The sequence below is a fragment of the Lithobates pipiens genome, unplaced genomic scaffold (genome assembly GCF_037356315.1).
Source record: "Lithobates pipiens isolate NorthernLeopardFrog02 unplaced genomic scaffold, aLitPip1_a1.2 Scaffold_28, whole genome shotgun sequence".
In the NCBI taxonomy this organism is placed as follows: Eukaryota; Metazoa; Chordata; class Amphibia; order Anura; family Ranidae; genus Lithobates; species Lithobates pipiens.
The window spans coordinates 112720636-112736488 of record NW_027507789.1 but is presented as its reverse complement, the minus strand read 5'-3'; the positions used below and the strand labels follow the sequence as shown (position 1 = coordinate 112736488).

Genomic DNA, 15853 nt, shown 5'->3' with positions numbered 1-15853 from the left:
TTCTACACCAGCTCCATCTTAAAATCGCAGACCTGGAAGATCGCTCTCGGAGAAATATCAGAGAAAGAACAGAGAAAGATCAGGGGTATCCCAGAACTTTGAAACCCAGAGAGCTGACCCCATACCTCCAAAAGCTTTTCCGTACCATCCTTCCCAACCGCTCACTGCTCGACGTGTTAATAGACCAAGCTCACAGGATTCAGAAACCAGACTATCTTCCAGCCACAGTTCCAAGAGGCACTCTAACTCGCATACACTTTTTCCACGTAAAGGAAAACATTATGTTGGCAACCAGAATCATGCGTAAGCTCCCTGAGCATTACCAAAATATTTTGCTCTTCACCGACATCTCTGCAGCCACTGCGCAAGCATGCAAATCCTTTGATATGGTTACTGCAATCCTAAGGGAACGCAACATATTATACAGATGGAGATCCCAACAAAGCTCGTTGTCACATACCACTCCCAAGGATGGATTCAAACAACTTCACAACCAGGGCCTCATTTCCACACCTCCGCCGAGCACCCTAAGGCCAAACAGGGTCTTTGATCCATGGATTCCAGCTAACAACACCTGAGAAAGTCCCTGGAGTCTCTATGAGGCTATTACCTTCTTATATCCCAGGTTGTTTTGACACTTAGATCATTTGCCACGGGATGGAGTGCATAGCTCTTAGGTTGAATACCTCCCACCCACCCCTACAGTTAAACTGTGCTAAGCACATTTCTGCAATTTACTACCACCCCTAAATCCAACACTATGTGGAGAATGAACTCCTCAATCTTGACAGATACACGATACAGGCAGCAGATCGAGACTGAAATTGATTCCTATTTTAACCTTAATAGAGGCTTTGTATCTAATCCCACCACATTGTGGAACGCGCATAAATCAGTTATCAGAGGACTGTTTTTGAAGCCTGGTGCTCAGGAAAAGAAGAAACAATCCCGAACTACTCTCCAGTACCTAACAAGTATTCACACTCTAGAGTACAGAAATAAGACTGTCCCAACTAACCAAATCACTAATGAGCTCCGCAAGCTCAGATCTGAACTTAGCTCCCATCTCCAACGAAGATTCGACTTCTATGTTAAATGCTTATGACTCACGTGGTATTTCTAGGGGAACAAATCAAAAGGTTTATAGACCTCACCCAGTGGGCTGAGCAGCACCGAAAGCCTTCTTTGCTCATTTCCCTTGATGCAGAGAAGGTGTTCAACAGAGTTCACTGCCGATATTTAGAAGCAGTTCTCCTTAAATTCGGAGTGAAGGACAACCTCCTGCGGGCCATAATGGGCTTATGTTCGACTCCTAACGCTAGAGTATGTACTTCGGGTTGCCTATAGGATCCATTCCCCATAACTAATAGAACCCGGCAAGGGTGCCCACTATCTCTCATCATCTTTGCATTGGTAAGAAGAACCACTAGCAGCGACCATTGGAGCTCCTAACATGAATCTCTGTTGGCGAATCCTCCCACAAAATAGGGCTGTATGCTGACAACATTATTGTATCTATCACTGATCCTACCCTATCTCTCCCTGTTCTGCAAAATGTGTTACACAATTTTGGTCAAATCTCACTATACAAACTCAATTGTTCGAAATCCTCTATGCTGGGCATATGTCTTACCAGCACAGATAAGGAAGAAATATTGAAAATTACCCATTTTTCCTGAGCACCAACTTCTACCCTCAACTACAGGCACACCCCGCTTTGCGGACACTCACTTTATGTACACTTGCGAGAACAGACATGCCCGCGAGTGCACATAAAGTGTCTCACAAGTACGGACATTCAGGACATTCCCACACTGCACAGCCACAGTATGACCTGGAAGAGGCAGAGCTACCTACTGGAGTTGTTGCCGTTGAAGAGGGAAGAAGCAAAGTTCCTGCGAGCCAGCCCAGATTTGCCAGCAAGCCAACCCATCATTGCCCGTCAGCCCAGAGGTACCCGCCAGCCAGCCCAGCATTGCCCAGAGGTGCCCGCCAGCCCCGCATTGCCCACCAGCTCAGAGTTGCTCGCCAGCCAGCCCAGAATTGCAGTCTGCATAAACATAAGTGGAGTATACCCCCCTCTACAGGCCCTGACACCACCACTAAATCCCCTGACCCCCTAATACATCCCATGAACCCCTCACTACAGCCCCTGACCCTCTAAAAAACTTCTACAGTACTGTACAGTATTTTTTCTTTTCATTGTTACAGGTACATATCGTGTACGTGCTGTGCATTGCCTGCAAGCTCAGAGGTGCCGCCAGCCAGCACCAAGGCCCAGAGGTGCCCGTCAGCACTGAGGCCCAGAGGTGCCCACCAGTCAGCCAAGCATTGCCCAGAGGTGCCTGCCAGCCAGCCCAGTGTTGCCCGCGAGCCCAGAGGTCCACAATTGCTTGCCAGCCAGCCCAGCATTGCAGTCTGCATAAACGTAAATGAAGTACAGTACTGTATAGCCCCCCCACTATAGGCCCTAATCCCCCACTACAGGCCATGACCCCCACTACAGGCCCTGGACCCCCATTACAGCCCCTGGACCCCCACTACATTCTCTGACCCCCTCATTACAGCCCCTGACCCTCTAAAATACAGTTACAGTACATATACATGGTGTATACAGGTTAGTGCTATGAGAGCAGAAGGAGGGGGTAGAGGCTGTTCACACAGACATAAAGGGGAGGGGGAGGAGGACACAGAAGCAGAGAGGAGAGCAGATAGCAGGCTGCTGATGACAGAGGCACGTAAACTGACCACGGTGTCTGCTCTCAGTAGCCATGATACACCGTGGTCAGTTTACAGAGGGATGGGGAGAAACTGGCATGATCAGCCAAGTTTAGGTGTTACAGGAGGAAAGCACTGTGTCATATAACATGCAGGATCCTTTTTTTTTTGTTTGATTACCAATGCAACTTTCAAGTACCTTTTTGGCACCTGTCCAAATACAGCTTTCTTGCACTTTTGTTTTTGTATTTCTATACTTTATACTGTATGTATAAAAATCTTCAATAAAAAACATTGAAATTAACACTAAGATGGGGTGATGAGACTCAGAAAGACAAAAGCCAAAGACAAAACTGTTGTGTTGATTTTTGATCATGTCTTTTCTATAAATAAATGTTATTGTCATATTATGTGCCAGCCCCATGGTTCATCTTCACAAATCTTCTCACCTGTTAAATCCACGTGCTTTTCCTCACTTGGGTTCTGGAGTGAATTGTACAGGATTTCAGCGGTACAGATGACAACATCATTTTCTTTTACAACACGTGCAAAGAAGCCCTTCTCATCTGTATCACCACTTATGGGAATAATTTTGTACTTGTCCTTAAGGTGCGGATGAAACTCCTTGCTGTAATGCTGTTGTACAAGATGCACCTAGCAGATTGGAGGGAAGAAGTCACCATTAGAACCACCAAGATATAATCATCCGTGAGTTCAATCTCTCATTTCCAGGCTAATGTCACAACGGGACCTGACTGCCACCAGTCAGTGACCCTGGTCACTGCCACACTAGTTCTATGATAACTAATTGGGATAAAGAAAATATTCTTTAAAATTTCTTAATTTTCCGCAAAGTGTGACAAAAAATTTAAATTTCCAAAAACTCACCATGCTCTTACTAAATACCTTGGGCTGTCTACTTTCTTAAAAGGGGTAATTTGGGAGATATTTGTACTATTCTCAAGCCTCAAGAAACAAGATCGGTTGTCAGTACAACAAGATTGATTAATTTTAAGATATACTTTCTTATCGTACATCATGGGACACAAGGCCTGATCTTGATTTTCATTTTGTAGCTCTGCCTTTCAGTCTAACTACTGCACCTTGAGTGTTTACAAAGACCCTGGCTCCTCCTTTAGCCAGGTTATGGGCTCAAGGTATAACGATACTAGCCTACTTAGATGATCTACGCTTGATAGATCAGTCGGTAAACCGCTTAAACCAAAGTTTGATCACCGCAGTCAGCTACCTAGAATACCTAGGTTGGATTCCCAACCTAGAGAAATCCTCCTTAAAACCATCAAGGAGATTGCAGTACTTGGAGCTGATCATAGATACAGTTCAGAAGAAGGTGTTTTTGCCCCAGGAAAGGATCGGTTCCATAAAAGAACTGATGCAGTTGGTCAAAACAAAGAAGAATCCTTCTAGTCGACTTTGCATGAAGTTATTGGGAAAGATGGTGGCTTCTTTAGAGGCCGTTCCTTATGCGCAGTTTCATTCAAGACTCCTGCAAAACAGTATCCTGTCTACTTGGAATAAGAAGGTCCAAGCTCTGGACTTCCCAATACATTTATCCCCCGAAGTATGTCAGAGCCTCAATTGGTGGTTGATATCCAGGAATCTTCAAAAAATAAAATCCTTTCTACCAGTCACCTGGAAGGTGGTAACAACAGTTACCAGCCTGCTGGGCTGGGAAGCAGTCCTGGAAGAAGTGTCTGTCCAAGGGAAATGATCTAAATCAGATCAATATTCTAGAGATTTGGGCAGTACGTGTGGTCCTAGAAGCCTGGATGCTCAGACTATGGATTTTTCCTGTCACAGCAGTGGTCTATATCAATCACCAAGGGGGCACGAGAAGTCGTGCGGCCCAGAGAGAGGTGAATCATATTCTACCCTGGGCAGAAAACATTCCTTGCCTATCAGCAATTTTCATTCCAGGAATAGAGAATTGGCAGGCAAACTACTTGAGTCGCCAACAATTGTTCCTGGGAGAATGGTCCCTTCACCCCTTCTTCTTTCTGTCAATATGTCAAAGATGGGGAGTTCCGGACATGGATCTGTTCACGTCCAGGTTCAACAACAAGATCGACAACTTTGTGTCAAGGACAAGGGATCCGTTGGCATACGGAACAGATGCCTTGGTTTTTCCATGGGATCAGTTTTCACTGATCTATGTGTTCCCTCCTGTTCTTCTGCTTCCTTCTTGCAGGATCAAGCAAGAAGGGAAGGAGGTGGTTCATGTGGCCAAAGCGTGGCCCTGGAGATCTTGGTTTGCCGAGATCATAAAGATGGCGGTAGGGGACCCTTGGACCCTACTACTGTGGCCAGACTTTCTCCCGCAAGGTCCGGTATTCCATCCTACCTTACAAATGCTAAATTTAACAGTCTGGCTATTGAGACCCACATTCTGAAAGACCGTGAGCTGTCAGCTTCAGTAGTTTCTATTTTGGTTAATGCTAGCCGGCTTCCAGAGTCATATATTATAGAGTCTGGAAGGTATATGTCTCCTGGTGTGAATCCAGGGGTTGGCACCCCAGGAAATATGTCATAGGTAGGATCCTTGAATTCCTACAGATGGGATTAGAAATGAAGCTGGCCTTGAGTATTATCAAAGGCCAGGTGTCGGCCTTATCGGTGTTTTTTCAATGACCACTTGCTTCACACTCTCTGGTTCGTTACTTTAGTCAGGGGGGTAACATGGATTAATCCTCCAGTTAGGCCACTGCTGAACCCTTGGGACTTAAATTTAGTCCTGTCGTCATTACAAAAACAGCCTTTTGAGCCAATACAAGATATTCCCTTAGTCCTCTTGATGAGGAAATTCATGTTCTTGGTTGCCATATCTTCTGCAAGAAGAGTATCAGAGTTGGCTGCTCTTTCTTGTAAAGAGACATTTTTGATTATTCATAAGGATAAGGTTGTATTCCGGCCTCATCCTAAATTCCTACCGAAGGTAGTGTCAGGTTTTCATTTAAACCAGGATATTGTTCTGCCTTCATTTTTTCCAGAACCTCGTACTGTGAAAGAGAGGTCACTACATTCTCTTGATGTGGTGAGAGAGTTCAAGGTCTATTTGAAAGTGACTACTCAGGTTCAGAAAACAGATGTTTGTTTGTGCTGCCAGACGGTCCTAAAAGACAGGTAGCGTCGAAATCTACTATTTCTAAATGGATTCGTCAAGTGATTGTTCAAGCTTATGGTTTAAAGAGGAAAATTCCTCCTTTTCACATTAAAGCGCACTACACCAGGGCTGTTAGTGCTTCTTGGGCAGTGCATCACCAAGCCTCCATGGGTCAGATCTGCAAGGCCTTAACTTGGTCTTTAGTCCATACATTTACTAGATTCTATCAAGTAGATATAAAAGGTCATGAGGATATCGCCAATGTACCGCAGGCTGCAGTATAAGTCCTCTTGTCGCTTGGTGCCCTACTTTTGTTGTGTCTCACTCCCTTCAGTTGGCATTGCTATGGGACATCCCACATAGTAAGGCCCCTTTCACACGTGCGAACCGTTCAGATCCGCCTGTCAGTTTTTTAGGCGGATCTGAATGGTCGCTCCATACAGCTCTATGGAGCGACAGATGTCAGCGGTGACATGTCTGCTGACATCCGATCCGCCCTGATCCAATCCGCACCGCAAAATCCAAACTCTATTTTCCATCCGGCTGGCGGATCGGATGAAAACAGACAGACAGTCCGTAATCATCCGATCCCCCATAGGGGAAAGCGGACTCTCTGGCAGCTCCATCCCTGCACAGACAGAGTGCAGAGGCAGACTTGTCATCCGCCGGCTCAGCGGGGATCAATGGAGCGATTCCCACTGAGCAAGTGGATGCTAAATCTGTGTGAAAGGGGCCTAACTACTATCGCTATGGCTATGAGTTGTGTGATGTACAATAAGAATTTTTTTTTTTTTAACAGTTTACCTGTGAAATCCTTTTCTTTGAAGTACATCACGGGACACAGAGGTTCTTCCCTTCTTTGGTATACACGTGTATTGCTTTGCTACAAAACTGAGGTACTTCCAGTAGTGGGAGGGGTTATATAGGGAGTGCACTTTTTGTCTTAGGGCATTCCAGTGTCCATCACCTGAAGGTAACTACTATGGCTCTGTGTCCCGTAATGTACTTCAAAGAAAATGATTTTACAGGTAAGCTGTTATAAAAATCCTATTTTACCATAGTTTGTGGACTCTATATTCTCTATACTCTATATACTCTATTCCTACAGACTAAATAATATACACAAATTTGGGTTATTTTCACCATAAAATTGTAGCAGAATACATTTTCACCTAAATTTATGAAGAAAGGTTATTTATTTGCTAAATTGTATAACAGAAACAAAGAAAAAAAAATGGTGATTAAATCCCACCAAAACAAAGCTTATTTGTGTGAAAAAAATCATAAAAATGTCATATGGGTACAGTGTTGCATGAGTGTGCAATTGTCGTTCAAAGTGTGACAGCGCTAAAAGCTGAAAATTGGCCTGGGCAGGAAAGGGGTAAAAGTGCCTGGTATTGAAGTAGTTAAGGGAGGGCTGGGGGGAGCAGCTCTAGAAAGGTTTTTTACCTTAATGCAAAAAATGCCTTAAAGGGAACTTCTCACTCTGTAGATTTTAAATCCTTAAGCTGCCAGCATTAGTAAATAGATAGTAAGGTATATTATATTTACTTGTTTGAAACTTTATTTTTTTTACATTTCTTCAGTTCCTTCCTGGTTTCCAAGTCTAGGAAAATGATGTCATACATCAGGGGGGAAGGCGGGTTTTTCAGCTAAGCACACCCTCCTGCCTGAATTACTGAGCTAAGTGCAGATGGATTCCAGGAAGTCAATTCTACATGGAGCATCTGCCCTTACTCAAGATGGGCACGGCCAGAGATGCTAGGGGAGTTTTTCAAAGTGATTTCTCTGCAAAATAAACCATGAAGATATTAATGGGTGGGTGAGTTTGCTTTGAATATTAAAAATGAATTAAATAGTGTTTTTGGTTTGTAGTGCTCAGATGCAGTGTAGTTCCTCTTTAAGTTAAAAAAAGTTTCGCCTTTATAACTACTTTAAGCCAGAAAGAAAATATATACAAAACCAATATGCCATATATTCCCTTTAAAATCCAGGGTTTCAGTTTGGACCCCGTTCAGGCATATATATAGTGTACAATACAATACAGAATGTGAAATCATAGTTACGGTACCTTGTTCACAATCATGGCTACTTTGGCATTGGGTACTATTTGGAGGTGCCTCATTGTCACGTACATGGCTGCTCTCGTTTTTCCAGCCCCTGTTGGGAGCCAGATGATGACATTCTTGCCCTCCAAAGCTGGAGTAATGACTTCCCACTGGTAGCTCCGCAGCTCCATCTCTAAAATAAAGCTATAATCAGGGAAATGTATGGTAACATCAAAAACAATCAAATGATACAATTTTTCTTCATATTTTACCAATCATTTTATTTGCATAGGAAGCACATTGCTTACTAATGAAAATGATTCTCTATTTTTCCAGCTGCTCCTAATCCTAGTCTATATTTTTTTAGTGGCTCCTAATGGCTGCTAAGGGACTTTTGTTAAACCTAAAATGTTGAGTTTTTGGTTCAGTAGACTTAAATGGAGACGCTGCAGAAAAGCATTTGGTGCAGGGTTTTTCTTATGTGTTTTGTGGTTTTTAATCTGCCCCACAACAAATGGGCAAAAAATAAATAAATAAATAAATAAAAGAAGCAAACCACAAAACACAATAAATGATAAAAGATACATTTGCAAAAACACCGCAAATGCACTACAGAAATGGATCAAAAGCAAACTGCATAGGTGTGAACAGGGGTATATTAATCAATATTTTCAAATAAGATTTAAACAATTTTCACCTAAGATTCACCCATTTTTGTAGCTGAATCTAAAGTGAAAAAGAAATCTCGGATAAAGGTTCTTTCAATCTTGGGTGAAAACATTGATAATTACCCCCCCCCCCCCCACCCCAAATCTTTGTTTTTTGGCTTAGATCCTTTAAAGGGAGCCTGCCCTTTAGGGTAAAGTAATAGGTTCACTTGATAGACATCCCTCCTCCCTACTCCACTTTTGATGCAGACCTTCCTCACCCCTACGGCCCTTTTACCCAAGGCCAAGTCAAGTACCACCACAAAAGGGAGATCATTTGATTGTCTTTCCATTCCTCCACATTGCAAACCTTAGGGGCTGAATACTGCATCATGGGAGGCTGTGACCAGACATTGAAGCACAGGGAGAGTAACAGCTAGTTGTCATGGTTATGCAGTGATCTTCCTGTGTTTGCTTACCTCCCCTCATGTGTTCAGACTAAGAGGTCAGCCACTTCCACCTGGTGGTTTTTATAACCTCTCCTCTAAGCATGGCTCCACCCCAGGCCCTATCAGGGAGCCCTATATTAACCTGTGCACTGCAGGCCATCAGTGCTGATCAACCATTGTGTATCCTTTGTGTGTTAGCTTCCTGTTTCCTGCCGTGTGCTCTTCTACTGTTTTCCGTTACCGACTTTGGCGTGTCTTTGGCTATCCCTGTTTGCCTGTGATCCTGACCTTTTGGCGTGTCCCCGACTATTCTTGTCTGCTTGTGGCCCCGACCTTGGCTTTGTCCCTCACCATCCCTATCCTCCTGTTGCCTACTGTGGGTGTGAGCTGGGGGACCCTGGGGGTCACGACCTGGAGCCAGTTGCAGCCAAGTCCATCCTCACCACTAGAGGTGCTGGTGAACACCTGCTGGCTCTTAGACTCTGCGCCCCAGGGAATCTTACGCTCTAACCCCAGTGGGATCTGTCCCCCATCTGCAGCAGTCAGCCGTAGGGTCCACAACCTTGCGGTGCACTCCTGATCCCTACGGTGTGCATCTGACACCTCGCCTCAAGGTGACCTGACACTAGTTTATGCGGGCCAAATATCATCTGGGATCGGCCAGTTCAGCTGAAACCAGCTGGCATTCGGTCAGTGTGCACAGCAGCCTATCCTGCTTCTGTTGAAGTACAGATTTTATTGCCTTTTAGGGTTTTAGGACCTTAGTTATGAGGAAAGGTTACAAGCACTGAACGTGTTCTCTTTGGAGAAGAGTTGCTTGAAAGAGGATATGATTTCCATGTACAAATACTGTACTGATGACCCCACAGTTTAATAAGACACTAAAATTAGAAGAAAAGTGGTTTAAACTTAAACTGCGTAGAGGGTTCTTTACTGTAAGAGCGGTTAGGATGTGGAATTCCTTTCCACAGGCAGTGGTTTCAGCGGGGAGTATTGATAATTTCAAAAAACTATTAGATAGGCACCTGAACAACCACAACATACAGGGGTATACAATGTAATACGGTCATAAAATCACACACATAGGTTGGGCTTGATGGATTTTTTGTCTTTTTTCAACCTTGCCTACTATGTAACTATATATTTTATATTGATGCATTACACACAGAGTGATATATTTCAAGCATTTCTTTCTTTTAATTTTGATGATTATGGCTTACAGCTAGTGAGAACCCAAATTTCAGTATCTCTGAAAATTAGAATATTACATAAGACCAATAAAAAAAAAATTATTTTTAATACAGAAATGTTGGTTTACTGAAAAGTATGTACATGTACAGTATAGTATTCACTTTATACTTTTTGGGGCTCTGTTACATGAATTACTGCATCAATGCGGCGTGGCATGGAGGGGATCAGCCTGTGGCACTGCTGAAATTATTATCATAGCCCAGGTGGCTTTGATAGCAGCCTTCAGCTGGTCTGCATTGTTGGGTCCAGTGTCGCTCATCTTCCTCTTGACAATACCCCACAGATTCTCTATGGGGTGTAGGTCAGCAAGTTTGCTGGCCAATAAAGCACAGTGACACCATGATCATTAAACTAGGTATTGGTACTTTTGGCAGTGTGAGCAGGTGCCAAGTCCTGCTGGAAAATGAAATCAGCATCTCCATATAGCTTAGGGAAGCATGAAATGCTCTAGAATTTCCTGGTAGAGGGCTGTGCTGACTTTGGACTTGATTAAATACAGTGGACCAACATCAGCAGATGGCATGGCTCCCCAAATCATCACTGACTGTGGAAAGTTCACACTGGACCTCATGCAACATGGATTCTGTGCCTCTCCACTCTCCACTCTTCCTCCAGACTCTGGGACCTTGATGTCCAAATGAAACGCAAAATTTCCCACAGTCCATTATGATTTGGGGGGCCATGCCATCTGCTGGTGTTGGTCCACTGTGCTTTATCAAGTCCAAAGTCAGCGTAGCCCTCTAGCAGGAAATTCTAGAGCACTTCATGCTTCCCTCTGTTGATCAGCTTTGTGGAGATGCTGATTTCATTTTCCAACAAGACTTGGCACCTGCCCACACTGCCAAAGTTACCAATACCTGGTTTAATGATCATGGTTTCACTGTGCTTGATTGGCCAGCAAACTCACCTGACCTAAACCACATAGAGAATCTATGGAGTATTGTCAAGAGGAAGGGAGATACCATACCCAACAATGCAGATGAGCTGAAGGCCGCTATCAAAGCCACCCAAGCTTCCATTATTATTATCATTATATTGGATTTATATAGCACCAACAGTATACACATCAGTTTACAATGTTAAATGGTGGCAAGGGGTAAATTACCATAAGTAGTATACAAATAATTATTATATATTGTTTTTAAGGTAATCTGCTAAATTTTCAAAAACTGTACTCAAGCAGGTAGCTTAACGGAGAAATTACTGAAGTTTGAAGTTATAACTCATATCAGTAATTTCACAGTAAACTGATAAATAATAAATTATTATGTTATAACATATAGCATATAAATATATGATTTAGCTTGATTATAACAGTACCTTTTCATCAGGCAGAAGATTCTCATTCTCCCTCTTATCTGTGTGAGAAAAACATGGGATTGTGAGTAAATCTTATACCCATAAACCCATGTATTTCCTTGTACTTAAGAGGGCTGGGCTAGAAGGGAGCATTTGTCTTTTAGACACATTTCCCTTCTATGACACTGCAGTGAGAGGCGTGCCTCCACTGCATAATTTTTATTGGACAGTACATTACCATTGGTCCAAGACTCCAAGCTGTCCACTGAGCTCAGTGCTTCTGACAAGAAGTGAGAAGAGACACTGTGAGCTCATCCTCTCAGTCTGCTGCAAACAGAGTGTGCCAGCTTGTATTTAAACTGGCTGCTCTGTATGTAGCTTCTGACAGGCTGTGCAAGGAGCCCCTTATCTTCGGAACCATAGGTTGTAGGAGCCCGAGTTTTGCCAGTGGTGGGGTAGGACTTAGGCTACCTAACCCCCCCCCCCCCCTGTAATTTGGGGTCGCTGTGACCTGAGGGCACCAAACTATGACCCTTGAAGCTCTTTTCTTTTTTTTTATGTTAATGGCAGGTGAGGCTTTGCCTCGCCTGCCTCCCCTGACTGCACATCCCTGATACTTACCTCCCAACATTTTGAGATGGGAATGAGGGACACCTATTAGCAAAAGCATGTAGGCATATGGCACACACCCTGCCATACCCCCTTAAGGAAGAATTATACAAAAAAATATATAGTTAATCCCACAAGTGCTTTTTTTTTTTTTTTAACCAGTACTATTCTGCCATGTACACACGATCGGAATTTTTGTCGGAAAAAGCTCTGATGGTTTTTCCAACAGAATTCCAATGGGATTCCACTCAAGCTGTCGACCGTCAAGAACGCGGTGATGTACAACACTGCGTCGAGCTGAGAAAATGAAGTTCAGTGCTTGCGAGCATGCATCAAATTGTTTTCTAGCACGCGTCTGAATTTGTTCAGATGAACGGAATTTCCGATCGGAACTTTTTGAAAGATAAATAGTGCATTTTATCTACATATACCCCCCCGGCTTGGTATGGGGCACAGGTATATACACCACCTGCTTCAGTATGGAGCACAGTTATATACACCCCCTGCCGTGGTATGGAGCACAGGTATATACACCCCCTGCCTTGGTATGGAGCACAGGTATATACACCAGATGCCTTGGTATAGGGCACAGGTATACACGTCCCCTGACTTAGTATGGAGCACAGGTATATTCACCACCTGCCTTGGTATGGGGCACAGGTATATACACCCCCTGCCCTGGTATGGAGCACATGTATATACACCCCCTGCCTTTGTATGGGGCACAGGTATATACACCCCCTGCCTTGGTATGGAGCACAGGTATATACACCCCCTGCCTTGGTATAGGGCACAGGTATATACACCCCCTGTCTTGGCATGGAGCACAGGTATATACACCCCCTGCCTTGGTATGGAGCACAGGTATATACACCCCCTGCCTTGGTATGGGGCACAGATATATACACCCCTTGCCTTGGTATGGGGCACAGATATACACCCCCCTGCATTGGTATGGGGCACAGATATATACCCCCCTGCCTTGGTATGGGGTACAGGTATATACACCCCCTGCCTTGGTATGGGGTACAGGTATATACACCCCCTGCCTTGGTATGGGGCACAGGTATATACACCCCTTGTCTTGGTATGGAGCACAGGTATATACACCCCCTGCCTTGGTATGGGGCACAGCTATATACCCTCCCGCCTTGGGATGGGGCACAGGTATATAACCCCCTGCCTTGGTATAGGGCACAGGTATATACACCCTCTGCCTTGGTATGGAGCACAAGTATATACACCCCCTGCCTTGGTATGAGGGGAAAGGTATATACACCCCCTGCCTTGGTATGGAGCACGGGTATATACACCCCCTGTTCATATATGTATATCTGCAAGTCAAGTCAAATATATATCAACATATTAGTGAAGTGTCCAAACAGCACATATTACATACTATGGAGCGGTTATATGGATGGTGACTACAGTATGGCTATTTGAAGTTCCCCTCCTGATTCCCTGTGTATCTCTGAAAAGGCTACATATACGCTGTATACCTTACAGCGGTGAGGTAATTACCTGGTGTGCCTAGCAACACGTGGAATCACTGAAGTGGAGAAAGAGTTTGTTGCACCTTTCAAGCCACTTTATGACTGCATCCAATACTTTCACTTAGTTGGACTATTGTGTGTTTTATTTTGGTTCTGTGTTTTTTGTTTCTGTTCATCATATGCACTCAGCACTTTAACGTATTTTGATCACTATTTATATTTTACCACGCATGACACTTTGTTGCTCATGGATTCATTGCTTTATGTATATATATATATATATATATATATATATATATATATATACACTGGATTCATGTGACTTTTCGATATATACACTTTGAGCAATTTAGCTGGGGGCAGCCCTCTGGATCACGTCACGTTTAATATGTGCTGTTTGGACACTTCACTAATATGTTGATATATATTTGACTTGACTTGCAGATATACATATATGAACATTTTCATTTTTTTGGGCTAGTCCCGAGTGTATCTGAGTAGATCACGTACCATAAGGTCACATATATTTATTTCACGAGATAAAGGTTTTTTTACTTTTTTATTGTATCATTTCACTTTGGGAGCGCAGCACTATTTTCTTTCTTTTTATCCATTTAATGCACATGAGAGTGTGTCTCATGGAAGTGCTTGCAGCATCCAGCTAATTAGATAAACCACCACTTCTTATTCTATACACAGCGTAGGAGCCTTAATAAACACCTATATACACCTCCTGCCTTGGTATAGGGCACAGATATATACAGCCCCTTCCTTGGTATTGGGCACGGGTATATACACCCCCTGCCTTGGTATGGAGCACAGGTATATACACCCCCTGCCTTGGTATGGCGCACGGGTATATACATCCCGTGCCTTGGTATGGAGCACAGGTATATACACCCCTTCCTTGGTATAGGGCACAGGTATATACACCCCTTCCTTGGTATAGGGCACAGGTATATACACCCCCTGCCTTGGTATGGAGCATGGGTATATACACCCTCTGCCTTGGTATAGAGCACAGGTATATACACCCCTGCCTTGGTATGGAGCACATTTATATACCCCCTGCCTTGGTATGGAGCACAGGTATATACACCCCTTGCTTTGGTATGGAGCATGGGTATATACACCCCCTGCCTTGGTATGGAGCACAGGTATATACACCCCCTGCCTTGGTATGGAGCACAGGTATATACACCCCCTGCCTTGGTATGGAGCACAGGTATATACACCCCCTGCCTTGGTATGGGGCACAGGTATACAGGCACAGGTTGTAGGAAAACACAGCATACTTTGGTCATGGTCAATGTACAGATGTCTCTGCTACAACTCACCTGACCTCAGTGTAGTGTTCTCCAGTTCTTTATTCCTCAAAAAGACACCAGTCCCTGTCACACAGCTCAGTCCTTAGTCACACTGGATCTCACACTCTTCCTGTCAGGCTTTTTAAAGCAGACTGGTTTCTTTTTTGTCTAAAAGGAAAGTGCAGCGAAGGTTTCCTTCAGGGTTTCTGTGAAGTCCAACAGACGTGTCTCAAATAAACGGCTCATGGCTGCTGTGACGCCGAGGAGATCTCCCAGAATCACCCTTTCCTAGTCACAAGCTAGAAGCGAAACTAAAACTGGGACTTTCCATCTTTTCTGGAGAAACAATACAATGGATAATATTTATGTTATGTACGTAGGAGGTGATTTATCAGATATGCCACAAAACAATCACTTCCAGTGCAAAGAAATCCTCCACAGTTGGATAGGATTACATGACAAATTCAAAAGCTTGGTGGATGCAGACCTCTGAGGAAGGGGGTGTGCCCCCTGAAATATGTCAGCTTGGCAATATAGTGGGATGTAATTGGAGCATACATATCCTACACTATATGGCATCTTGTGGGCTATGGGCTTTTAATAGTTGCACTCTTAACTGACAATTGCATGGTTGTGCGGTGCTGCACCCAGGGCCGTCTTTAGTATAGATTGGACCCTGGGCAAAAATTTCTTAGGGCCCCCCCATGCAATTTCCCTCTCCACCTACTCTGAGACATACAATAAAACGGAAAATTGTATACTCACCTTTCCGTAATTTTCCTTTCCTGACGCATTCCCATGGCAGCACACACACTGGGGGTTGTGACTCCGCCTCCACAACCTGATAGGACTGGTTAGCTATAAGATTTGAAGAGGAGTCCACCGTTGCATTCTCAGTAACTATCACCTTA

General features: G+C 43.9%; 1 protein-coding gene across 7 annotated transcripts in view; it reads right to left on the bottom strand.

Moving 5' to 3' along the window:
- The window catches only part of DHX58 (DExH-box helicase 58), a 208346-nt gene extending 193143 nt beyond the window's left edge, over positions 1-15203 (bottom strand). For 2 of the 7 annotated variants that reach the window (XM_077459543.1, XM_077459549.1), the window contains exons 1-4: positions 14973-15203; positions 11555-11592; positions 7911-8091; positions 3168-3372 (exon numbers count right to left, since the gene is read on the bottom strand). In XM_077459543.1, coding sequence (XP_077315669.1) covers positions 3168-3372; positions 7911-8091; positions 11555-11580 — 412 coding nt within the window. In that variant the 5' untranslated portion in view covers positions 11581-11592; positions 14973-15203. The remainder of the gene's footprint in view (positions 1-3167; positions 3373-7910; positions 8092-11554; positions 11593-14972) is intronic. The other 5 variants (XM_077459546.1, XM_077459548.1, XM_077459545.1 and 2 more) reach the window with 5 other exon arrangements.
- Positions 15204-15853: the final 650 nt, after the last annotated feature.